The sequence below is a fragment of the Formica exsecta genome, unplaced genomic scaffold (assembly GCF_003651465.1).
Source record: "Formica exsecta isolate Colony F162 unplaced genomic scaffold, ASM365146v1 scaffold51, whole genome shotgun sequence".
In the NCBI taxonomy this organism is placed as follows: domain Eukaryota; kingdom Metazoa; phylum Arthropoda; class Insecta; order Hymenoptera; family Formicidae; genus Formica; species Formica exsecta.
The window spans coordinates 808961-835326 of record NW_021852343.1 but is presented as its reverse complement, the minus strand read 5'-3'; the positions used below and the strand labels follow the sequence as shown (position 1 = coordinate 835326).

The window sequence follows — 26366 nt, the reverse complement described above, 5'->3', positions numbered from 1 at the left end:
TATAATATAATATAAAGATTTGTCATTAATTCAACAATTCAACAAAAGATGAAATTTTATACTATGATTATACTGAGAATAGAAATTTAGATCGTAAGGAAAAAAACAAGTTTAGCTCTAAATACGTAATATAATATAAAGATTTGTCATTTTGTAAGCAATTCAACAAAAGATGAAATTTTATACTATGATTATACTGAGAATAGAAATTTAGATCGTAAGGAAAAAAACAAGTTTAGCTCAAAACTTCTAAATACGTTAAGGAATTGTAAGAGCTCTTCGAATCGAGCGCTTAACATTGATCAATAACACAATTCGCATAATTCTCAAAAATATATTTAATATTATAGAGTGAATAAAATTACACAAATGCGAGAATTTCTATATTTTGTCCAACGTTTATAAGCTGATATTTTGTACATTGGTATGTATAAAATGAAAGATTATTGTCTCGCTTTTGTGCTATCCGCGTTGACATGAATAAGTTTTTATACGCGACTGTCGTTTTTTCCAGTCAATCTCACAACATTATAACATTTAATCCCTCCATATGATATAATATATACACATACATATATTTTACGATATATGACATTTTTGCATGATCTTAAGCAATATTAATATATTATGCGCGACTACTAGTGTGATATATGGAAATCATGATAATAATAATTATACAATATTTAATTTAATTATATATTATATATATTAATTAAATATAATTATATAATATATAATAATTTTAATTATAGCTACAGAGTGACTATTCTGCTCCGGTTGATTAATGAAATTTGATTAAAAGCTTTCCATCATACTTAGTGGTCGCTATTGTGAATCGTATATGGAGATGTAACGCACCAATGATAATGTTGCAATATATTTTGATTAGATTGAATAAAACGAAGTGAAATTGTACTGTGTATATAATATTATTATTATATACAGCAATTTTAACTATATGTAATATTTTCTTACATTATTACTTGCAATTATATATTTTAAAATCCTTTAAGTTTATAAATTGCTTTGTCTTCGACAGCGGCAGTCATTAACTGATAATGGCTAAATTCCAATGAAAACGTAGCGCTACCCGACGTGATAATTCTCAATGCCGTTGAATATCCCAATAATTCTGATAATGGCGCAAGAGTTCTGATCACCTATAAAATGTAATACAAATATCTTAATATGTGCGTAATTTAAACAGTTATACACTTTATTAGGAGTAAGAAGCAGAGAATTTATACTCGCCTTATTATTGCCTCGCATGTCGATTTGTTGTATTTCCGCTCTTCTACGAGCGAGATCAGCATTAATACTTGGGGAATATTCCTCCGGTGCAACAATCTCCAATTGCATGATGGGCTCTAGTAACATACTATTTCCATTTTGGAGCAACTATATATGTAAAAATATATATATTATTTAGATATCTTCAAAATATTTTGATATATAGATAGTCAAAAGAATGATCGATCTCTGTTTATTCGTGATAATAAATTTACGATAATATCTATCTTTTTCCATATCTATATTATTGATATTTGTCTCTATCGATTTCAATTCTTATATACTACACATAACTGAACTCTCTTAGAATCTTAAATATATTGTATCATTTACTAAAGATAATAGAATATAAATTGGATTTTGATATTGTCAAGCAATATATTAACTAATAGAATTTATATATATAATTTAAAGTATAGATCCCGACCTTTCGGATGCATTGTGAAGCAGCAGCGGAAACTATGGTGTCCGAAGTACCACGTGCCACTTCTAGCCAGTGCAACATTATATATATTAATTAAATATAATTATATAATATATAATAATTTTAATTATAGCTACAGAGTGACTATTCTGCTCCGGTTGATTAATGAAATTTGATTAAAAGCTTTCCATCATACTTAGTGGTCGCTATTGTGAATCGTATATGGAGATGTAACGCACCAATGATAATGTTGCAATATATTTTGATTAGATTGAATAAAACGAAGTGAAATTGTACTGTGTATATAATATTATTATTATATACAGCAATTTTAACTATATGTAATATTTTCTTACATTATTACTTGCAATTATATATTTTAAAATCCTTTAAGTTTATAAATTGCTTTGTCTTCGACAGCGGCAGTCATTAACTGATAATGGCTAAATTCCAATGAAAACGTAGCGCTACCCGACGTGATAATTCTCAATGCCGTTGAATATCCCAATAATTCTGATAATGGCGCAAGAGTTCTGATCACCTATAAAATGTAATACAAATATCTTAATATGTGCGTAATTTAAACAGTTATACACTTTATTAGGAGTAAGAAGCAGAGAATTTATACTCGCCTTATTATTGCCTCGCATGTCGATTTGTTGTATTTCCGCTCTTCTACGAGCGAGATCAGCATTAATACTTGGGGAATATTCCTCCGGTGCAACAATCTCCAATTGCATGATGGGCTCTAGTAACATACTATTTCCATTTTGGAGCAACTATATATGTAAAAATATATATATTATTTAGATATCTTCAAAATATTTTGATATATAGATAGTCAAAAGAATGATCGATCTCTGTTTATTCGTGATAATAAATTTACGATAATATCTATCTTTTTCCATATCTATATTATTGATATTTGTCTCTATCGATTTCAATTCTTATATACTACACATAACTGAACTCTCTTAGAATCTTAAATATATTGTATCATTTACTAAAGATAATAGAGTATAAATTGGATTTTGATATTGTCAAGCAATATATTAACTAATAGAATTTATATATATAATTTAAAGTATAGATCCCGACCTTTCGGATGCATTGTGAAGCAGCAGCGGAAACTATGGTGTCCGAAGTACCACGTGCCACTTCTAGCCAGTGCAACTTGACACCAACATTAATTACTGGACAACTTAACTTGACGCCATGCAACAAGGCAGATTTCACGCCACTTTTAATTGCATTTAGTACTCGCGGATGAATGCTGTCGATATTCGATGCGTTATCTGGAGATCTGTCCAGAAGCAGTTTTTCTTTTCCTTCGTAATTAGGTATCAAGGACATAGTAATATTAACCTGGTGACTCGTCTGGCCTACCCTGTGTTCCACAACTATCGTATCTTTAACGGCGTGCTGAATCGTTTCCTTATAGGCAATTTGCAAAGGACCTAAATCTACGTCAATCTTATACTCTCTCTTGATTCTCTCTTTAATGATTTCTATATGCAACTCTCCCATTCCTGCGAGTACGATTTGGTCCGTTTCCGGATCATTTGTTACGCGCAAACTAGGATCCTCTCTCTGTAATTCCTGAAGTGCGGTCTCTAAGGCAGATTGCGCGGACAAAGAAGGCGGTTCTATGGAACAGAAAAAGACGGGATCGAGCAAGTTTGTTCCGGATGCGAAGAAATTGTTCACGTAGTCCGGTCGGTTCAAATTCTCTTTCAGCATAATGTCTTTAGCGCGGTTGCCAACGGACAAGCTCGTCGTCACCAGGTCGCCTGTGATGGTGCCCTTTAATCCACCTATAGCCGCGATATTGCCAAGACTCACTTCGGCTACCTCCTCGTAATCATCGGCGCAGGCGATGTACATGCGAGTACATTGTTCGCTTTGCTCGCGTGTCATGTTGTATAGCTTCTGGCCTTTCCTCATATTGCCAGAATAGATTCTGAAAAAAGTGATCGGACCTCTCTGCTTGTCGTGAACAATCTTAAAGACTCTGGCTGCCAGATTATTCTCGAAGTATCGATATGGATTTAAATCTTTTACGATTGCTGGCGATGGCAGATAAAGAATGACGCTGTCCATTAAAGGCTGTACTCCTACATTTTTATAGGAACTGCCTAATATTACAGGCACACCTTTTCTATTTAAGGTGATTCTGCGTAACGAATCGACCAATATTTGCGATTGCACATTTTCCAGGGACTCTTGTTCTATAATAATATCAGCTAGTTTGTCATCCAAGCCTGACAATTTATCAGTCAACACTCGTCGCTTCTCACTGGCTATGTCCCACAATCTTCCATTATCTTTTTCAGTTATTTTTGTTTTTATTAGGTTTATACCTTGATGTTTCTTATCAAATGTCAACTTTTCCATAGTTATTACATCTACAATACCTTCTAAGACTCCTGCTTCCTTCATGGGAATTTGAATAGGTAATGTCTCTATGTTTAACTTGGATTCAATAGACTGTAAACTCATGTCAAAGTCAGCATCAGCTCTATCCATTTTGTTAATATAAATTATTCGAGGAATATTATACCTGTCTGCTTGTCTGGAAACTGTTAATGTCTGAGCTTCCACACCAGCAGAACCATCCAAGACTACAATTGCTCCATCTAATATTTGCAAAGTTTGTTCAACTTCCATAGTAAAATCAATATGACCAGGAGTATCTATCAAATTAAAGCGATAATCTTTCCAATTGAATGTAACAGCAGCCGAGGTGATGGTTATCCCTCGCTGCCGCTCCTGCTCCATGTAATCAGTCACTGTATTGCCATGATGCACTTCTCCCATATTTTTGATAAGACCAGAGTAGAATAACATCCTTTCAGTTGTGGTGGTTTTCCCTGAAAAAAAAAGAAATACACTAGTGTGTTCAAACAAATCAAATAAATTTTGTTTATAATCAGCATAGTGGAAATACTAACCAGCATCAATGTGCGCCAATATGCCAATGTTTCGTATCTTTGCAATATTACGTTCTTTCCCTTTAAGTTCTTCCTTTGGTATAGATGCATTTTTGTGCGTATACTGGACGCGTAGTTTACACCATGATGTCTTTAACAAATTATTCTTCAACATTTTTTTAACGATGTACTCACAAAATCTGACAATATTTTACAAATTACTTTCTTTCTGTCCCTATTTGAACGCAATAATTTTTTAAAGTCCAATTTCTTCCTCTTTCATATTTTGTTCTTCTTATATTTATATTTTATTTGTTACTATTAGAAAAAAATTTTTAATAATGTAAATAAGTTTTATTCTTCTTATGTAAACAATTGTTATTTTCGGAGAGCAAATGTGTATTTAAAAATCACTTTTTGTTATTTTACTAATATTGTTATCAAAGAAAAAAAATATATGGAATTAACACATTTAATAATATTGTAACCTAAAAGTACTTACATTGTTCGAATCGAAAAAAATATATATTAAGTTTAGAATAGACTGTTGCATTTATTAGATAATCAAAAGAAAGCATCACGTTTTTTCCAGTTTTGCAAGATATCTTTTATTTGAAAAACATGCAATAAAACATAAAAGAGACAGAGATCAAATTAAGAATATACATGTCTCTTTTTAATTCTATGCCCTCAATTTTCTATAGGATAGTTAGATAGTATAGTATAGGACATAGGCGTATAGGATAGGCTCACTTCAACAAACTGTATATCTCAATGCGATTCATACTTTCATACGTCTACCTCTCGATAACGCGCATGATTGTCAAGCGTCATAGCTCATTCAGAAAGTCCAGTTAGCTATCATCTGTTCGCGCTCTAAAATTTATAAAAAGTTTTGTTACTTCAACACTCGCATTAGATCGTTCGCACGAGAACCGAATTTTTTCGTCTGTTCGAATATTATATTCGCAAGTCCAAGTCGAAACTCGTATCGCAATATAATATAAATTTGTTATTATTCGTGCATTATTGGTGTGAGCGATTGCACGTGAATCATCGGAAAGATTTGTTAAGAGGAAAACGCGTAGCAGAACCCAAGTTTCTTATTATGTGCGCGAAAATGGCCTTTCAACATCAGCCGGGTACCGCAATGGAGTGCCTAAGCGTATGTATTATTCTTTAATTTTGTTATGTAATTGTATTATCCACGGCCAGTATACAGATCCTTTGCTATAAGGACACCTCAGGGACTCACAATAGTGAGTACGGGCTTAGCAAACCCGGGGAACCCGAGCTACTAAGGGGGTATTATTTCCCCTAAAAACAGTTTAACAGGCAGCATTCTTCAAATAGTTAATGCTTTTGATATTATTGTGCATCATATTATATTGTATATATTTATTACTTAATTATAGATACCAATCACATTACACAAAGAGACAGAAATTAATGAGAATGGCGAAGAAGTAATGAAATGTGGTTTTAAAATTGGTGGTGGAATCGATCAAGATTTCACAAAAAGTCCACAGGGTTATACGGACAATGTAAGATATTATATTATTGAAAATATATCGCTTAGATATGTTTTTTATTATTTTATTATTTTTAATTTTAATGTAAGATGACATCAATTTTTCTTTTCAGGGTATATATGTAACAGAAGTACACGAAGGATCACCAGCTGCAAAAAGTGGTCTTAGAATGCATGATAAAATTTTACAATGCAATGGGTATGACTTTACAATGGTAACTCATAAGAAAGCAGTTTCTTATATAAGAAAGCATCCAGTGTTAAATCTTTTAGTAGCTCGTAAAGGTGTCACCAGTACTTAAAGATATGCCAAAAGAAATTTTATCGATCAATATTTATTTCTTAATATACCTTACGGAGGTGTTTGCCTATCCAATCTATTTTTTCTGCCAAATATTATAGTAGATATTAGGAAAATCTTGATCCATTACATCAATATGAAGATATCGTTAAATCATGTAGCTAAGGAAGTTAAAGTTTGTCTGTTTATTTTAAAACTGAGACAAGAAGTCATACTAATCTGATATTGTTAGTTAATATTGTTAACACAGTCAATTTCTTCTGACTTAGAATTATCGAGATCGAGTATTTCCTCTAATCCAATATTTCTTTTTAATCTCCATTCTTATTCTAATAATATATACAGTAAAAATGTTGTGCGCTTTGTCTTTCATTCCAATATGACAAACGTTTCGAGAAAAACGGCGCAAGAATAGAGTTCTATTTTAGAAGAAAATAGTTGAGTTAGAATAGAGAAAAAATTAGATCAGAGGAATACTAGAAAAGAAAAAATCAACTGTATCTTTATAAAAAAGTATAAAAAGAGAAATGCCAAAGTATAATAAAATTGCATTAAATTATATATATCTTTGACTATAGAAACATGAATTGCTGACTTTTTTCTTATAAAAGAGGGCACTATTAAGGATTTATGTCTATTGTTATATTTTATGTATTTTAAAAATAAATTTATGTATCCTTTCTTTAGTCAATAAATCTAAATATGACCACTTTACAGTTTCATAGTCAAAGATATGCATAATAGGTACATAATATCCACTTTTGTAACTATATATTCTTTAAGTTCAACTGCAGAGCAAAGAGAATTGATATTTGTGTGTGAGAAAAAGATATTTAAGAGAAAATTTTGAAACCTTCCAAATATTCATACTATGAGTTATTCTCTCTTTATAAAGAGTATGATATTTCTTAGAAAAATTTTACAACAATTCAGATCTATATTATTAGTTATTTTATTATATTTTTTATCCATATTATTGTAAAACATTATTGTGTGATAAATTAATCTACTCCTCTTAATATCTAAAATTAATGTGGAGTGAAACATTCCAAGCTATCTGCCTAACACATTTACAGATTTAACATCGTATTATTGAATATCAATAATCTTTACCAATTAGAAACTAAATTTACTTATGAAGTTTTGTATTTTTCGCATGTCTTTTTTATCTACTTAATACAGTCTCAATTATTATGAGATATATTAAGATGTTTCATGAGGAGTGATAGAAATAATATATTCATATAATTTTTCCTAATTTTCTATGAAAATAAAAGGAGATTATAATTGCATTTTTAACATTGTTTAGCAAATAGTCATGCTGCGAAATAATGCGATACTATATGTAAATAGAAATAGCAAGCATCTTTTGTACTTCGTCTCTTTGTTTTTATCCAAAGGACGAATTTTTATGTATTTTGTAATTTTTGATACAATATGAAAAGATAAAAATAATTTTATATCTTATCTCTTTTTTTAAGATGGATTTTAAAAAATATGATGAAAAATCGAGAGTTCCTGCATGATGTATGTAAAGACACATAGCTTTGGGAACATTATTATTACGTATATATATCCTAGTCTAGTAAAATGTCTCTCGAAACGTTTCATATATATATTATGTCTACAATGGATGTGTAAAATGTACAGTTGCAAAGTGTATGTATACACTTGAATATATATGTATGAATTGTAGAATACAATGTTATGAAAAGCCAAAGAAATTGTTAAAACCACTCTTTTTGTTATTTTATTTATCCTAATCTAATTTGAAAAGATTACCCAAAATGTATAATTACTATTTGTAAATGTCAAAACTTGGAAACAGATTTTTTTATATTCGATAATAATAATTTAATCAATCCGTTTGAATTTTATTGCTTCCAATATTAACGTATGATGACAACAGAAATAACAACTACTAGCTAGGTCGCAATACTTGATACACAATACTTCAAATCAGCAGCATATTATGTCGTTTTGTTTTCAATTCAAAAGTAAATATCATAATTTCTAGTTATAAAGAAGATACATAGTGCATTATCAGATAGTAATAAATTTTATAAGTATTTTCTTAATATTCAATACAAATGATAATGATAGTAATAAATTTTATGAAAATCTTCTTAATATTCATATACACACAAATGATAATTTTATACATATTCTATATTTCTTTGCTGTAATAATATACTACATACATTCTTCATACATACTAGTTACACAACTACATTCTAAAAATTTTTGTAGATGCTGTTAAGATGAATAACTGATAAACATGACATTTTTAATCAACTATTTAACAAATATAACTGACTGATCATATTATTACACCATATACTATTCTAGCAAAAACACATTTGTTTTTTGTGTTCATCCTAAAAATCTTCATTTGAAAAATACATTGTTTCTTTAACTGGACTATTACTAATTACAATTAGTCATCATCAAGATGGAATTTGTTAAGAATACATGGGAATAATATTTCTATTCATTGTGATATAGTTAGTTAATTAATAAATAGAGCTTGTAATCTTACAAATTATATCTTGATGATTAAAGATAATTTCTTATAAAGCTTTCTCTGTGTATTTTCAGAATGTTTTATATCGAAAGTATGAGTATATTCTTTCAACACACTTTTTCTATTTTTTATATTATTCTCATCCTAATTGTGTGACTATTTTATTATATAATATTTATTCTTCTCTATTTTTTTTTGTCCTGCATTGTAGAGAGAGAGAGAATTAATTAAGCTTACCTAATTATTACACTTTAATTATATTAACAGTATTTTGTCATTAAATAATTTATACAAATATTATGTATAAAGTTAATGAATTTTTGTAGAATATCTAAAAATTAATAATAATATTTTAAAATATTATCTTGTTGCCGAAACTTATTTACAATTTTTTCAGTGGATATATGAATTGTATTCTGTATTAATATATTATACTATAATCACTCAAAATTAATTTTCTCTCTGTTTAATTTCTGATAATTCGTTCCATTGTATTGAAAGCATTTTCATTAATTTTAACATTTATTGGTACATAATAAATTACTAAAAACGTATAATGTATTATGTTTTCATTAATTTTTAGATAGCTAGAAAACGCAGGTAATATATTTAATTTGATCTAAACATATTAATAATAAATTAACATACTAGAAACAATAATTTATATTGTGATCCTACAACTTATTAATCTCCTTGCACACTACATTAAAAGATTTGTGGAAATACATAAAAAATAATTTAAATACATGTTCCATCATTCAGAGCAATGGAATGTTGTTTAATATAGTATATTACTATAAATATTAGCTTTTTTATGCAACTTTCCTTAACAATAATTTGAGTAAAATGTAATCTTATAAGGGAAGAACATTTTTCGTTACCCGTGTTCTTTATGTGTAAATATATGTGTTTTTATAAATTAATATTAAATCACAATTCAATTGCACAATTTGTATTACCGTCCACTTTAGAGCTGGAAATTATAATGTGCTCTTGCAACGGTATCCTTATTCTTTATATTGCAATATCATCTATATAAAATGTACAAGTTTTTATTTTGAGTACTAAATTTCCTCTATATTTCATCTTTATATGAAAATAAAGTTTAAGTAAATAACATTATTATATATTATATTATTGTTTAACAACTATAATGTATCATTGGCTTTGTAATTGTCAACGTGAGTATTTTAGGCTTGAGAATTGGATTGGTGATGTGTATATAGAGGCAACCGCGTCAAAAAAAGATTAAAATATCAGATTAATTAAAATCTGAATTGCATTGTAGTTTCCTTTAACACAAATTAAAGATTCATGTTTTTATAACATATAACACTAAAACATTAAAAATGAAATGTCTTCATGTCTCTTGCAATTCAACGTTCACCTCCATCGCTTTTCATCTGGATAATGATGAACTAGCCTCTGATCTCCCACTCATAGCAGATTGCAAACTCATCATTGAACCCCTAAAAGAAACCAATGAAAATGTCAATACAGAAAATGTTATTTTATTCTGATAAGCGAAAAATATGTATTATATGTGCATCTTATGTAAGATTTTCATTTTATTTTATTTCAAATATTGTATGCACCTGTAATGTGCAGATGGCAATGTCTCATAAAAATACATAAGTTGAGCTTTGTGAGAACTGATAGATGGGAGAAATTCGGCTTGGTCTTCTTGATTTTGCCATTGTAATATGTAGGTGCCTGCATCTTGCATGATATGTGTTCCCTATACAAGGATTAATAATTCCATAAAAATGGCAATAATTATATAATTGTACTAGCATGTCTACATACATTATATAGAATCACTCACGGAAATATTTAGATAAATCACAGGAAGATAAAAATGTGAAATTTTACTCTACAACAAATATATCTGTGTGTTTGTACTTTAACATACAAAACACAAATATAATTTAAATTACTACAATTAAATTAGTATAATAAAATTAAAACTATATCAATCAATTTCTTCTGACTTAGAATTATCGAGATCGAGTATTTCCTCTAATCCAATATTTCTTTTTAATCTCCATTCTTATTCTAATAATATATACAGTAAAAATGTTGTGCGCTTTGTCTTTCATTCCAATATGACAAACGTTTCGAGAAAAACGGCGCAAGAATAGAGTTCTATTTTAGAAGAAAATAGTTGAGTTAGAATAGAGAAAAAATTAGATCAGAGGAATACTAGAAAAGAAAAAATCAACTGTATCTTTATAAAAAAGTATAAAAAGAGAAATGCCAAAGTATAATAAAATTGCATTAAATTATATATATCTTTGACTATAGAAACATGAATTGCTGACTTTTTTCTTATAAAAGAGGGCACTATTAAGGATTTATGTCTATTGTTATATTTTATGTATTTTAAAAATAAATTTATGTATCCTTTCTTTAGTCAATAAATCTAAATATGACCACTTTACAGTTTCATAGTCAAAGATATGCATAATAGGTACATAATATCCACTTTTGTAACTATATATTCTTTAAGTTCAACTGCAGAGCAAAGAGAATTGATATTTGTGTGTGAGAAAAAGATATTTAAGAGAAAATTTTGAAACCTTCCAAATATTCATACTATGAGTTATTCTCTCTTTATAAAGAGTATGATATTTCTTAGAAAAATTTTACAACAATTCAGATCTATATTATTAGTTATTTTATTATATTTTTTATCCATATTATTGTAAAACATTATTGTGTGATAAATTAATCTACTCCTCTTAATATCTAAAATTAATGTGGAGTGAAACATTCCAAGCTATCTGCCTAACACATTTACAGATTTAACATCGTATTATTGAATATCAATAATCTTTACCAATTAGAAACTAAATTTACTTATGAAGTTTTGTATTTTTCGCATGTCTTTTTTATCTACTTAATACAGTCTCAATTATTATGAGATATATTAAGATGTTTCATGAGGAGTGATAGAAATAATATATTCATATAATTTTTCCTAATTTTCTATGAAAATAAAAGGAGATTATAATTGCATTTTTAACATTGTTTAGCAAATAGTCATGCTGCGAAATAATGCGATACTATATGTAAATAGAAATAGCAAGCATCTTTTGTACTTCGTCTCTTTGTTTTTATCCAAAGGACGAATTTTTATGTATTTTGTAATTTTTGATACAATATGAAAAGATAAAAATAATTTTATATCTTATCTCTTTTTTTAAGATGGATTTTAAAAAATATGATGAAAAATCGAGAGTTCCTGCATGATGTATGTAAAGACACATAGCTTTGGGAACATTATTATTACGTATATATATCCTAGTCTAGTAAAATGTCTCTCGAAACGTTTCATATATATATTATGTGTACAATGGATGTGTAAAATGTACAGTTGCAAAGTGTATGTATACACTTGAATATATATGTATGAATTGTAGAATACAATGTTATGAAAAGCCAAAGAAATTGTTAAAACCACTCTTTTTGTTATTTTATTTATCCTAATCTAATTTGAAAAGATTACCCAAAATGTATAATTACTATTTGTAAATGTCAAAACTTGGAAACAGATTTTTTTATATTCGATAATAATAATTTAATCAATCCGTTTGAATTTTATTGCTTCCAATATTAACGTATGATGACAACAGAAATAACAACTACTAGCTAGGTCGCAATACTTGATACACAATACTTCAAATCAGCAGCATATTATGTCGTTTTGTTTTCAATTCAAAAGTAAATATCATAATTTCTAGTTATAAAGAAGATACATAGTGCATTATCAGATAGTAATAAATTTTATAAGTATTTTCTTAATATTCAATACAAATGATAATGATAGTAATAAATTTTATGAAAATCTTCTTAATATTCATATACACACAAATGATAATTTTATACATATTCTATATTTCTTTGCTGTAATAATATACTACATACATTCTTCATACATACTAGTTACACAACTACATTCTAAAAATTTTTGTAGATGCTGTTAAGATGAATAACTGATAAACATGACATTTTTAATCAACTATTTAACAAATATAACTGACTGATCATATTATTACACCATATACTATTCTAGCAAAAACACATTTGTTTTTTGTGTTCATCCTAAAAATCTTCATTTGAAAAATACATTGTTTCTTTAACTGGACTATTACTAATTACAATTAGTCATCATCAAGATGGAATTTGTTAAGAATACATGGGAATAATATTTCTATTCATTGTGATATAGTTAGTTAATTAATAAATAGAGCTTGTAATCTTACAAATTATATCTTGATGATTAAAGATAATTTCTTATAAAGCTTTCTCTGTGTATTTTCAGAATGTTTTATATCGAAAGTATGAGTATATTCTTTCAACACACTTTTTCTATTTTTTATATTATTCTCATCCTAATTGTGTGACTATTTTATTATATAATATTTATTCTTCTCTATTTTTTTTTGTCCTGCATTGTAGAGAGAGAGAGAATTAATTAAGCTTACCTAATTATTACACTTTAATTATATTAACAGTATTTTGTCATTAAATAATTTATACAAATATTATGTATAAAGTTAATGAATTTTTGTAGAATATCTAAAAATTAATAATAATATTTTAAAATATTATCTTGTTGCCGAAACTTATTTACAATTTTTTCAGTGGATATATGAATTGTATTCTGTATTAATATATTATACTATAATCACTCAAAATTAATTTTCTCTCTGTTTAATTTCTGATAATTCGTTCCATTGTATTGAAAGCATTTTCATTAATTTTAACATTTATTGGTACATAATAAATTACTAAAAACGTATAATGTATTATGTTTTCATTAATTTTTAGATAGCTAGAAAACGCAGGTAATATATTTAATTTGATCTAAACATATTAATAATAAATTAACATACTAGAAACAATAATTTATATTGTGATCCTACAACTTATTAATCTCCTTGCACACTACATTAAAAGATTTGTGGAAATACATAAAAAATAATTTAAATACATGTTCCATCATTCAGAGCAATGGAATGTTGTTTAATATAGTATATTACTATAAATATTAGCTTTTTTATGCAACTTTCCTTAACAATAATTTGAGTAAAATGTAATCTTATAAGGGAAGAACATTTTTCGTTACCCGTGTTCTTTATGTGTAAATATATGTGTTTTTATAAATTAATATTAAATCACAATTCAATTGCACAATTTGTATTACCGTCCACTTTAGAGCTGGAAATTATAATGTGCTCTTGCAACGGTATCCTTATTCTTTATATTGCAATATCATCTATATAAAATGTACAAGTTTTTATTTTGAGTACTAAATTTCCTCTATATTTCATCTTTATATGAAAATAAAGTTTAAGTAAATAACATTATTATATATTATATTATTGTTTAACAACTATAATGTATCATTGGCTTTGTAATTGTCAACGTGAGTATTTTAGGCTTGAGAATTGGATTGGTGATGTGTATATAGAGGCAACCGCGTCAAAAAAAGATTAAAATATCAGATTAATTAAAATCTGAATTGCATTGTAGTTTCCTTTAACACAAATTAAAGATTCATGTTTTTATAACATATAACACTAAAACATTAAAAATGAAATGTCTTCATGTCTCTTGCAATTCAACGTTCACCTCCATCGCTTTTCATCTGGATAATGATGAACTAGCCTCTGATCTTCCACTCATAGCAGATTGCAAACTCATCATTGAACCCCTAAAAGAAACCAATGAAAATGTCAATACAGAAAATGTTATTTTATTCTGATAAGCGAAAAATATGTATTATATGTGCATCTTATGTAAGATTTTCATTTTATTTTATTTCAAATATTGTATGCACCTGTAATGTGCAGATGGCAATGTCTCATAAAAATACATAAGTTGAGCTTTGTGAGAACTGATAGATGGGAGAAATTCGGCTTGGTCTTCTTGATTTTGCCATTGTAATATGTAGGTGCCTGCATCTTGCATGATATGTGTTCCCTATACAAGGATTAATAATTCCATAAAAATGGCAATAATTATATAATTGTACTAGCATGTCTACATACATTATATAGAATCACTCACGGAAATATTTAGATAAATCACAGGAAGATAAAAATGTGAAATTTTACTCTACAACAAATATATCTGTGTGTTTGTACTTTAACATACAAAACACAAATATAATTTAAATTACTACAATTAAATTAGTATAATAAAATTAAAACTATATCAAAAATATATATATATATATTTTTTTTTTCTATATTTTTGCCCAAATATTTTCATCAGTGATTGCATATATGAATCCATCGATATACTTTCTCATATCAAATATCAATACATAAATTATGTAAAAGAATACATACTTGAATGCTTTCACCATCATGACAAACTATACTAGGCTCGACTTTAACATAATTATCTTTTAATTCTTTTGCAGCAATGACCTCATGATCACCACCTATTGCAAGCTCTGGGATTTCTACAAAACAATCAACGTTCTCTTAGCATTGTAATGTGTATATTATATCTCTATTTTAAGTCGTTCAAAAATATTATTTATATGTAATATATGTGATTTCATTATAATTTGTGTTTCTAGTATTTTACCTGCTATATCACCATTTTCGTCATTTCGTGATTTGTGGAGTACTGTAAATACAACATTATGTCGCATTACATCAAAATCCCATGTTAGAACAGCACCTGGATCATCTGATTCTATGAACACATGATGTGTTTGGCCACGGCTCAAACTGATGGAGTGATATAAACTATGCTCATGTTCACCGGAGGTACCCTCCAAGTCCACTCTGTACAAGTTCTTCGGGACCACTCCACCTTCCATTATGTACGTCTGACATTTTAATAGAAATAAAAGAATTATAGACATATTTATACTTTATATTATATCTTTGTTATAGAGGGGGGGGGGGATATATACATATAAATCTATGAAATATTTAATAAGTTTTTATTCTAATTAATAACTAATCAAATTTCAGATGTTCAATGGTTTTTAAAAATTCAAAGTCTAGATCTATCTAGTCATATTATTTAGTTATACATCTTTGATGAAAACTGTTTAAAATATTCTGAAATTTAACTAGCTAGCACGCAGAATTACTTCACTTTTCGTGCACCTGGTGTTGTTCTATATTCTTTAATTAGTGATTGAACTTGCGTGCATTACATGGATTTCTGATCATGTTTAATGATACACATAAATAATGTTGTGTTTCAATGGATTACTTTTCAAATTTCTATATATTTAGAAATAAGTAAAAATTTTATAGCAGAGAGATTTTATAGCAGTGGATGATTCGTATATGAACTAGTCTGGTCTCAGATATAAATGACATATGGAAAGATAAAGAGACATACAAATGTGATACAGACAATGCTTATGTATCTAGCAATTGCTGATATTACATTTAACAATATTTTTCGATCAATGCTTCTTTGTTATATCGAAATATAATAATGTGCATTATTAATAAATATGAGAACGTCACATTTTTTGTTCCACTAAAGCCAGTTAGCTGCAGAGGACAACTTCTACAACATATTCAACATTAATTTTGTATCATTTTCTTACACTGTTCGCAGTTGTGTCGAAAATGTAAAATCTTCGAGGTACCATACTATAGACTTCGCATATATTCATTTCCTAATGTTCAACATGCAATATATTACACCAGTATAAATATTTCAAGAAACGGCGCTATTGTATGTGTATTTTTCCAAAAAGAGAGTATTGAAATTTTTTTATAAATTAAATACTTAATTGCCATAAAGTAAAAATATATCCATAAGATTATTATAATAATCTGGTATTAATGATTGTGTACTATAATATATATTATATTATATTTTGTTTATACAGTACATAAATTATATTAGAATCTGTTAAATGCTTATTTACGATGCCATATATAAAAGCATTTGGTTATTACATAATAAAATATTAACATAATATAATATTTGTATATAGAATATTAATATTAACAATATATTTATTACTGAAATGTGAAATTTAATAATATATGCAATATTTACAATGTATATATTGTATATTAATGCATATATATTTTATTATATAAACTCCATATATCAATAATAAGTATAACTTAATTTTTTGCTAATATTATTGTAGTCTTACCTCTGAGGAACCACCAAGGAATTCAGGAATAAACTCTTGATTAATGTATTCACTAAGACCTCCAGAACCCTGTTCCTGATAGTCTGAACCGCAATAGAAAATAAACTTTTTCCTAGTATTTTCGTCTGCAATTTTAATATATTTATAATTAGTAAAAAAAATATTTACAATAATTAGTTTATAATTTAAATTAATAATTATATAATCTTACTAATAAAGGTGCTAATAAGTGTCCATAAAATAGGGAAGCACCTAGGAGCACGTATGATTAAAACTCTTCCCATTGTTTCTGGATAATTTGCCTCGACTATTTCTATTATTCTCAATAATGCCTGGAACAAATTAAGCAAATTTAAATTGTTATATTAAGCAATATATCATCATTTGTGACATATGAAATATATAAATTAATATATTCTAGCTATAAATTATATTTGTTTCTTATTAAAACACTCATACTTTTATTCCAGGTCTCCATAAATGACGCATATTTAAACCTTCTAAATCTATCAATAAAGTCCATTGCGAGACTGGATGTCCCCAAACAGTGGTAGCTTCTTCCATCAAGTGTAGACCTTCTTCGCAGATATGTAAAGCCTGCGAAAAAGTAAGATCAAACTATTAAATATCACTTTAAACGATTTTTTTTTAATATTTCCAAATGAATCTAACTTACTAGTAATAACAATTCATCTTCCCCAATCGATTTAAGTAGACCTTTGACGTCCATTTGACCCAGTCTTAAAATATATAAAGGTCGTCCATCTATATATCAAAGGATACATGATTAGAAAAAATATGATATACCTCTCATGCATCTTTTTATGTATTACATATATTGATATTATTATTTTCCACAGCATAGTCCAATATAGTATGACACTTGTAGCAATTTTTTTATTGAGTGATTACCTTTATCAAAGTGATGCCAACCACCAGGAAAATAATCTTTAATTACTTGTGGCATTTCATATTCATCGAGAAGTTTATCGATCTGATGTTTCTTTCTCCAATGTAAGGACTGTGTTAACATTTCTTTAGCCTTTTCGACCGAAAATTCGGTAGCCCTCAGGAATCGTAGAACCGTTGCATAACCAGGTACCGAGCTTCCCCTCAGCTCCTCTATACTATGTCTAAGTTGCACTAATTTGCTTTCCTGTATCATATCTAGTTTTCCTAAATATCTCTCTATATAATCCGAAGATAGTTGCATCTCTGAGAATAAGAATAAGAAAAATAAAAATAAGTTATTACATATGCACTCTATTATTTACCAAAATAATATATATTAGAAAAGATAATATGCATACCTCTTTTGCTGGGCAGTTTGCTGTCGGCATTACATAATTCTTTGTCACTATATAACTCATTTTCAACCACATTTTTCCTATATAAAAAAAGTAACCATTGCAGACCGAAAATAATTGTTCAATATAAATTGTTAGTATAAATTTAGGTAAAATGTGTTAAATTTTTACTGCTGGAATTAAAATTGTAAGATGTTACACATAATTAGGAAGATTCTGAATATTATTTTTTTACACAATCACTTGTGCTCTTGATGTCTGAAGTGCTCATCCATGATGATGCTTTCTTACAAGCAATGTGAAATTTATGCAGTCAAAAGGTATAGATTCTAACATATTTATAATTTAATTTAATATTATCACAGATATACTTACTTTTCTTCTTCAGAAGATTCTTCCTGTGGATCTTTCCAAGGAGAAACATAGGTAATGCCTTCTTCATTCAATTGATTTACAAAATATTCAATAATTTCCTTACCCTTTAATTAAACATAATGTAATTATATTTTATGTGATAATAAAGTTGATATACTGTTACTGTATTATAATCATTATCTTTGTTATTTGTAGAATAGTATAGAAACTCTGCTGTGCGCATTACCTTAGCAATATTTTGAGCATATTGCTTCATTGCTAATTTTTCCATCGAGTTTTCAAAACCAAAAAAATTTTTAATATCTAAGCTTGCTGTTTGTTCAAAACAAGTCCATTCTGAATTTTCAGGATGAATCTAAAGAAAGAAAAACAAGAGTAGAATTTATTTATTTTTTATATATTAAGTTAGTTTTTATATTAAGTTAGAAAATATGCAATATAATATTTCTAACATGAAGAAAAAGTATAGTTTTATAAAATATCTGTGTGTATGTATGTGTAAATGAATCTATGTCATACTTACAAAATATCTACATTTTTCAATAACTGTTACTCTATTGGAAAAACTTTCGTTGAATGCTTCTATTTCTAAAACATTATTCCGTCTATCTAAAACATTCCTTTGAATGAAGTATACAAAATCTACACCAATTATCTGAAATAAACGATATATTACTGAACATTGTTTCCTGAATGCAAAAGAAACTGTTTTAATGATATCAGAAATGTTTAATTTCATAGCTACTAATATATAATATCTCCTCAAAATCTATAAAATAAGATAAAAGTAGAAATATCAAGTATCTCAGATCTAATAAAACACCTATTAATAACAATAAAAACGATAAATTTCCACAGTAACTAAATGACAGACTAAATGTCATAATAAGTATAAGACCACCCATGTATATCTGATATATATATGTTGTATATCTGATATATATATATATATATATATATATATATGAACAAACCTTTTTTAAGATATAAGGTGCTTCGACATTTAATTTACACCGTCTTTCTGTAGTTCTAATAGCACCGTTCTCGCTCTCTTCATCTAACATAATTTCACATCCAACAAAAACTGGTATCTGTGGACATGTTGGAAATCTACGTTCGTATGCCTGTGAACAAATAAAATATTTTCTTGTTTGCCTTGTGCATTACATCATAACACAATTATTAATTCGCTTCATGAGAAAAAATTCTTAGAGCAATTAAATGACTTGCATGTTTAAACTTATTCTTAGAGTAAAAAAAAAGAATGACATTTATAAGATAATTGCTCTGGATATATATATATAATTTAATACAGGTATTCGCCTGATTCAGCTGTTGGATCGGTTATTGGATTATCTGGGATATGCACACATGTGCTGTGAAGGATATAAGAATACGGAGTGCTCAATAAATAATTTATGACGGCCAAGTTCGAAGGTTGTATAATACATAATAAACATACCATCATAACAAGAGCGAACGGATGCTTGTAAACTCGCACGGGTGATTGATATTGTTGAACCATATTTGTTTATTTTCTTTACAGGTTTTTGTGTATCTCGGATTTACACTGATTATATATTCACGAAACTTATGATAATTCGATCACACTATATACACTTAGCTATTACAGCTAATCAATTGGCAGACGGAAGCAGACGGAGACTGACGGAGACGGAATGCTATCCAATTAAGGGGTAGGAAAGCACTGTCACTGTTTAGCGAGAAACAGGTAGAGTAGAAGCTCGCGAGCATAAGTGGCGAATGCTGCTCCTAGTGTCGTCTTGTGACTTGTGACGCCACAACTAAAATATTACGCAATACAATACATCTTGTCTATTTATACACCATGACTGAACACTCCTCTTTCAATTCGAAGCCTTCCAGCCATTCAGATAGAAGAAGTCCACTTTCAATTAGTTTCGGAACGCGCAAAAATCGCAACATATCACACATACACACTCACATATAAAGGTATATGGCTGTGCTCAATATATACTACCAATACCACAGACTCTGCTAATATTGAAAAATCATTAATATATTTATACGTTCATTCAGAGATATATTATATGTGTATGTATAATATTCTTTACATGATATGCTAAAACGAATCACGATTTTGCAAAACCCATCGAGTAGAAATTTGCTATAATTTTTAGATTCTCGACTGTCACTGCATTTGCTTGACGTTTAAAGTGATGAAAGCGTGATTGACCAATCAGAATAAAGAAATCTTTGCCCCGATTGGTCAATGAAATGCTTCATCGCTGACAGCGTCAAGTGAACGCATCTGTATATGGATCGGCGTAATGACTGTGGGAAAACTTGTGTATAGTTATAAATGTCCCATAAACTTGATTTTTCATAAAATCCCGTGGATGTGACAGAATCGCTCAATAATCTCGAGTTGTGAGTGATAATTTGTATATCGGGATATTTGGATATCTCTCCCTCATGTGATGAGCAGCGCATATGAGGATTCGTGTCCTTGGACGAATTATTTGTCAGAGGCGATCAATAAATGCGTGCACAACTTGTTATCGTTACTCTCGTCGACTTTCGGACTAACCTTTAATTTCGACGATATCGTCATCTTTGATGACGAGACGTCGTCGAAGCTACGCGAATTTTTTCACGAACTGATAGCGTTGCTAGCGTTCGACGATTTTCAACTTCAGCTACTCAAAGTCTTCCTGTTGACACTCCTGAGTAGTGTGGCATTGATCTTTGTTGCTTGGCATATTTACGGCGCTAGAATTACGGAGCAATTTATGAAAACAGGTACGGTCGTCTGAATAATATGTTATCTTTTTTTCTGCGTATAAAGATTAACACAAAAAGCAATATCATTTAAACAGGTTAAATTAATGATGAAATGTTATTTTAGGTGCAGCTAAAGATTGTAATACATCAACTGAATAATATATTGGATATTTGATTATTAGACTTTATTCATATAAATAACAGCAACAATTTGATATCTGATAAATATGGCTGATAAAATCAAGTCTTTTTTCCAAAAGAAGAAGACAAGCGCAAAGTTTATGAAAGCAGGAAAAGGATACAAGTAATTACAATAATAATATAAATTTTTAAAGCAAGTTTAGTGATAACACACTTAACAAAAATTTTAATAAGTATAATAATATCTAATTATACATTATGACTTTTTTTGTATATAGATTGACAGATTCTACCAGTACTTGTATCCCAACAAAGTCTAAAGAACCAATTAAGAGAGCGGAACCTACAGAAGAAGCCAAAACTGCAGGCCAAGCTGCCTTAGCAAGATTAGAAGCAAAGAAAAGTGATAAACCAAGATTTAACACGTATGTAATATTAAAATTATTTTTTTATTTGTTATTTCTAGTATCTTTATATAATATTAATAAGTTTAATGAAATTTTTGCTTTATTAAAGATAAATTTTATGACTATTTACAGATCATACGCTGCCATTCAAGCACGTGTTAAACGTGAATTGGAATTAGAAAGAAAAGCACAGCAAAATTTACAACAGACAGAAAATACATCATTGAAAGATGAAAAAGATAGAGTTGAAGATCCTTCCATTTTTGCAGTTACTGATGTATTCTTTCGTTGTCCATATTTATCTGATGAAATATTGCTTCGAGACGAATGGAAAAAGAAAATTAGAGAATTTTTGTATGAGCAAGTAAAGGGAGAAGAGGCAGGATTAACAGCATGTTTAATTATCCAAAATTGCAATACTGGAAAAGAAAAGATTGAAAGCTGTGTAGAAACACTTGGCAAATATTTAGACAATATCATTAACAATCCCGATGTTGAGAAGTACTGGAAAATCAGGATGTGTAATAGAATATTCCAAGTAATATATTTATAGTAGTTTGATATATAGTTTTAATAAATTATAAAATAGCTTTTACATACACATACACACACACAAAATGTATATCTATGTATATATATACATAAATGCATATTTTTACAGGAAAAAGTTTTACCTATTGAAGGAGCACTAGACTTTTTAAAAGCAGCTGGTTTTGAGCAAAAGAAGTTATTACATAATGAGAACGAAGAAGATTTCTTGGTATGGAGTCCTATTAATTGTAATATTGAAAATCTTATAATCTTGGATGAAGCATTGAAATCTGCAGAACCTATTCCTCTTGAATTGGATAGGAATCTGCAAGTATTAATGCCTAGCCAAGCTCGCATGAAAAATGAATTGCCACCTAGTTTTTTCACTATAACTCCAGAAGAAATAAAAAGAGAGCAACAATTGCGGTAAGTATACATATAATTATCCTTGATATAACAAAATGAGAAAAACATTGATGTAACATGTAATTAAATGAATTATTATCAGATCGGAAGCTGTAGAAAGAAATCAAATGCTAAGAACAAAGGCTATGAGAGAGAAGGATGAGCAGCGTATACTTAGAAGATATAAGTTTGCCATACTTCGTATTAAATTTCCAGATGGAATAATATTACAAGGTACTTTTTCGGTACATGAGAAATTCCAAAATGTAATGGAATTTGTTGATGAAAATCTAATCGATGATAAAGTGTTCTTTTCTTTGGTGACACCAGATGGGATTAAACTAATAGAAGAGTGTTATGATAAGACACTTTTAGAATTACGGTTAATTCCCACAGCTATATTGGAATTCTCATGGAATACTACTGATAAGGAAAATATACCTAAGGGATATTTGAGAGAAGATGTACTTTCTTATATACAAGCTGTTTGAAGATAATACTATATTCTGGTACAGATAACAATCAATTAAAAACGCATTTTTTTAACACAAATTTTCTTATCACTTGTAGCACTTTGACAAGTAATGGAGAAATATGATTATATCATAGTCACACATAGTTTTGTGACTATCCCAGTTTTTTAAAGATTTTTCTTATATTGCGCAGTTTACTAATTTAACATGTATTATTATTTATATTAAAACCCCATGTAATGTATGTGAAAATTGATCGAAGTATATTGATTAGGTCTTCAATGCAAATAAATTTATATTATCTTATATTACATTATCTAAATTTATCTATTAAATTATTTATTACATATAAATAAAATGTAAAAAACCATTTTATTTTATTATACAATTTTAGTATATATAATGTATGTTTTAAAATGTTATTAAAAAAACAATATTTGCAAATAAGTATTAATAACATTTAATTCTATACATTTTCTTGCAATATGTTCTTTCTTACTTGAAATAGGTCTGCCGTGTTATTTATTTAATCAGAGAACAAAAAGTACAAATGATGAGTATGTATTGATTCTTATTTGGAACAAATATGATTATGCATGTGTGTATCAAATATCGCATTTTATGTTCAAATTTTATATTTGTTATATCTCTTTGTATTTTACACCACGTTGATAGTCTATCGACATTTTAGCATGCTATGCGCTTTTAAATGTACAATATTAAAATGTTCTGTTTTCGGGGAAACCGGTTGTTCGTACAGCCATGCTAAACCACAGACAGTTTTGTGTCCCTCGGCAATTACTTAAAACCAGTTTGGACATCTCCTCTACCGCCCTCAATAGTATTTAGGTGTATGGAATGATAATCTCTCTCTTTCTTGTAACGGTACCATGACAGTAATGCCGCGTACAAAAACAGAGTATATGAATATACGTATATATGTATGTCGCTTCGATCTACGATTCATAGAGAAAAAACTCGTATCTTTTTATGTGCGGCAAGCAAGTCTGTAATGAATAATGCATTTATCTTGCTAGAGAAAATATTTGAAACTGAGAATGTATATAAAACGTACGAGGCTAATGAAACGTACGCAAGTTTAGCGCTCCAGTCAGTCGATTCGCACGCGATTTCACGGGTTGACCCGCATGTCGCATACAATAATCGACTGACACTCCCAAATGCGTGCAACGCGTAAAACGCAATACGTACCGGCTGTCTCTCGCGCCTATTGTTATATTTACGCTTTTTCAAGCATATTGTTTGAACCGCGGACTGCTCGCATTTCCTGTTGCGTGCCAGAATGGGGCTTAACATTGCATTTAGGCGCGTGCGATTCTGCACAAGGAATTTTTGCCTTTCACGTGCATACATGATACGTGGAAATCGAGAAATTTTGCAATATCGAAAATATGTAATATATGATTGTATTGCAATCAGATTTCTTCTCTTTGCCAGAATCCAGGCAATGTATATTCTTTTGTATCTTTATGCTTTAGATTTCCTGATGCATTGTCAGCAAAATTTATTACAGATTACTTATGAAACCGATACCCGTAAACTGAATATCGTTACTATTGGATTTACTAATTTGTTATGTCATATTTTTATTATTCAAGACTTAATCATCATTGTCATTTAGGTATTTAATTCATGCTACAACTATTGGCTCGTTTTGCATTGTATTATATTTCTTTTTATACGAAATAAATTTCCGCAGGAACTTCTGTATGCAACAATAGACTTTTTTGTCGATGTTTTGCATTGTCTTCCGATTTACCGCAGCCTTGTGGTCAATTTCTCGTGCCGATCGGCATCACGCGTTGCGGTTGGATGTATCGATGGTTCTCCGATCTGTTTTCATCTCAAAGGTGTGGATGGCTGTCAATTTCGAGAATACGACGAATTTATTACAACATGTAAATATACTAGAATATTATTATCGTACGAGAACTTAACACGAAAAAAATGCTATTTCAAGATTTTACATTTTCTTAACAATTCATATTTCATGTTTATATGTGTGGTTTCTTAATTTTTATAATAATTATTACAAAACAGAGGTGGGGAAGGATGTAAATATATATTTTCTTTCTTTTATATATATATGTTGACATATTTCAAATATTACCTCAAATATTATCGATCATTCCTATCCGTATAAATAATATTCTTGTCAGTTAATTGTTCAACAATTTGATTGATAATGAATAGGATTATAAAGATATTGTAGCGTAATTGTATCTCATCGCATTCTTGTATAGGAGAGATATAGGGATATGACGTAATTTTTCTGTCCGTTTGCGGACACGATTTAGCACGATCCGTAATGACAGAACGTAATATGTTTATGATTTTCAGCATCCGTTCGACTGTGCGATGTAATAGCCACGTATTTAGAATGTGTACATGGCCGCGGGGGATGCGTTTATATAAATGCTCTCGTGTGCACGAGCGTGCACTTGTTCATATAATCTCGCATACCGCGAATCGTCGCCCTTTTGCAACCCACTTAACGATCTTGGCACACCTGTTGCAGAAACAGATGGTAATGATCGTGTCGAGCAAGTTTTTCTCGATTAAGGAAGAGTGATATCGCGGGCGTGGAATTTCTGTCAAGAAATCTTAAAATTAAGAAAAATAAATGTTCTGCGCTCTCCCGTAAAAACAGAAAAAAACTTTAATTGCACAATAATTATATTATTCATTTATATTTTTAAAGTTAGTTTTTGCTAATCTAAATTTATAATATCAATGCAAAATTATGAATAATAGAAAAATAAATTGAATACAATGCGTCCTAATT

The 26366-nt window shown here is 28.9% G+C and overlaps 5 protein-coding genes and 1 long non-coding RNA gene across 11 annotated transcripts; 2 read left to right on the top strand and 4 right to left on the bottom strand.

Moving 5' to 3' along the window:
* Positions 1-912: 912 nt before the first annotated feature.
* On the bottom strand, positions 913-1787 carry LOC115241781 (elongation factor G-like). The gene is made up of 3 exons (XM_029817724.1): positions 1718-1787; positions 1252-1398; positions 913-1160 (listed from the first exon to the last, which is right to left on the bottom strand). Exons 2-3 carry the CDS (start codon positions 1375-1377, stop codon positions 999-1001), a joined length of 288 nt encoding a protein of 95 aa, XP_029673584.1. The 5' UTR covers positions 1378-1398; positions 1718-1787; the 3' UTR covers positions 913-998.
* A 12-nt stretch (positions 1788-1799) lies between these two features.
* On the bottom strand, positions 1800-5326 carry LOC115241776 (ribosome-releasing factor 2, mitochondrial). 3 transcript variants are annotated; one of them, XM_029817710.1, is made up of 5 exons: positions 5147-5324; positions 4666-4962; positions 2813-4584; positions 2347-2493; positions 2008-2255 (listed from the first exon to the last, which is right to left on the bottom strand). In XM_029817710.1, the coding sequence occupies exons 2-5, from the start codon at positions 4817-4819 to the stop codon at positions 2094-2096; spliced, it is 2235 nt and encodes a 744-aa protein (XP_029673570.1). In that variant the 5' UTR covers positions 4820-4962; positions 5147-5324; the 3' UTR covers positions 2008-2093. The 3 variants fall into 3 exon arrangements, with proteins under 3 accessions (XP_029673569.1, XP_029673568.1, XP_029673570.1); XM_029817709.1 differs by having other exon boundaries at positions 1800-2493; positions 4666-4879; positions 5147-5326; XM_029817708.1 differs by having other exon boundaries at positions 1800-2493; positions 5147-5325.
* Positions 5327-5441: 115 nt separating this feature from the next.
* Positions 5442-8212, top strand: LOC115241780 (uncharacterized protein C45G9.7). Its single transcript, XM_029817723.1, has 3 exons — positions 5442-5809; positions 6060-6188; positions 6289-8212. Exons 1-3 carry the CDS (start codon positions 5753-5755, stop codon positions 6475-6477), a joined length of 375 nt encoding a protein of 124 aa, XP_029673583.1. The 5' UTR covers positions 5442-5752; the 3' UTR covers positions 6478-8212.
* A 126-nt stretch (positions 8213-8338) lies between these two features.
* On the bottom strand, positions 8339-10795 carry LOC115241782. The gene is made up of 2 exons (XR_003884961.1): positions 10596-10795; positions 8339-10469 (listed from the first exon to the last, which is right to left on the bottom strand). It is a non-coding gene; the product is annotated as an uncharacterized LOC115241782 (long non-coding RNA).
* Positions 10796-12323: 1528 nt separating this feature from the next.
* LOC115241777 (protein real-time) lies at positions 12324-20826 on the bottom strand. 2 transcript variants are annotated; one of them, XM_029817712.1, is made up of 15 exons: positions 20300-20826; positions 19812-19961; positions 19361-19492; positions 19064-19192; positions 18838-18941; positions 18466-18542; positions 18068-18370; positions 17832-17920; positions 17615-17752; positions 17367-17487; positions 17156-17280; positions 15604-15850; positions 15360-15475; positions 14846-14988; positions 12324-14719 (listed from the first exon to the last, which is right to left on the bottom strand). In XM_029817712.1, exons 1-15 carry the CDS (start codon positions 20360-20362, stop codon positions 14650-14652), a joined length of 2007 nt encoding a protein of 668 aa, XP_029673572.1. In that variant the 5' UTR covers positions 20363-20826; the 3' UTR covers positions 12324-14649. The 2 variants fall into 2 exon arrangements, with proteins under 2 accessions (XP_029673572.1, XP_029673573.1); XM_029817713.1 differs by lacking the exon at positions 20300-20826 and adding an exon at positions 20151-20258.
* Positions 20827-21041: 215 nt separating this feature from the next.
* On the top strand, positions 21042-25293 carry LOC115241778 (UBX domain-containing protein 6). Of its 3 annotated transcripts, none has more exons than XM_029817715.1 (7): positions 21042-21621; positions 21728-21907; positions 22023-22169; positions 22284-22689; positions 22813-23108; positions 23191-23321; positions 23394-25293. In XM_029817715.1, the coding sequence occupies exons 2-7, from the start codon at positions 21831-21833 to the stop codon at positions 23576-23578; spliced, it is 1242 nt and encodes a 413-aa protein (XP_029673575.1). In that variant the 5' UTR covers positions 21042-21621; positions 21728-21830; the 3' UTR covers positions 23579-25293. The 3 variants fall into 3 exon arrangements, with proteins under 3 accessions (XP_029673575.1, XP_029673576.1, XP_029673574.1); XM_029817716.1 differs by having other exon boundaries at positions 21044-21621; positions 23418-25293; XM_029817714.1 differs by having other exon boundaries at positions 21051-21621; positions 23191-25293.
* Positions 25294-26366: the final 1073 nt, after the last annotated feature.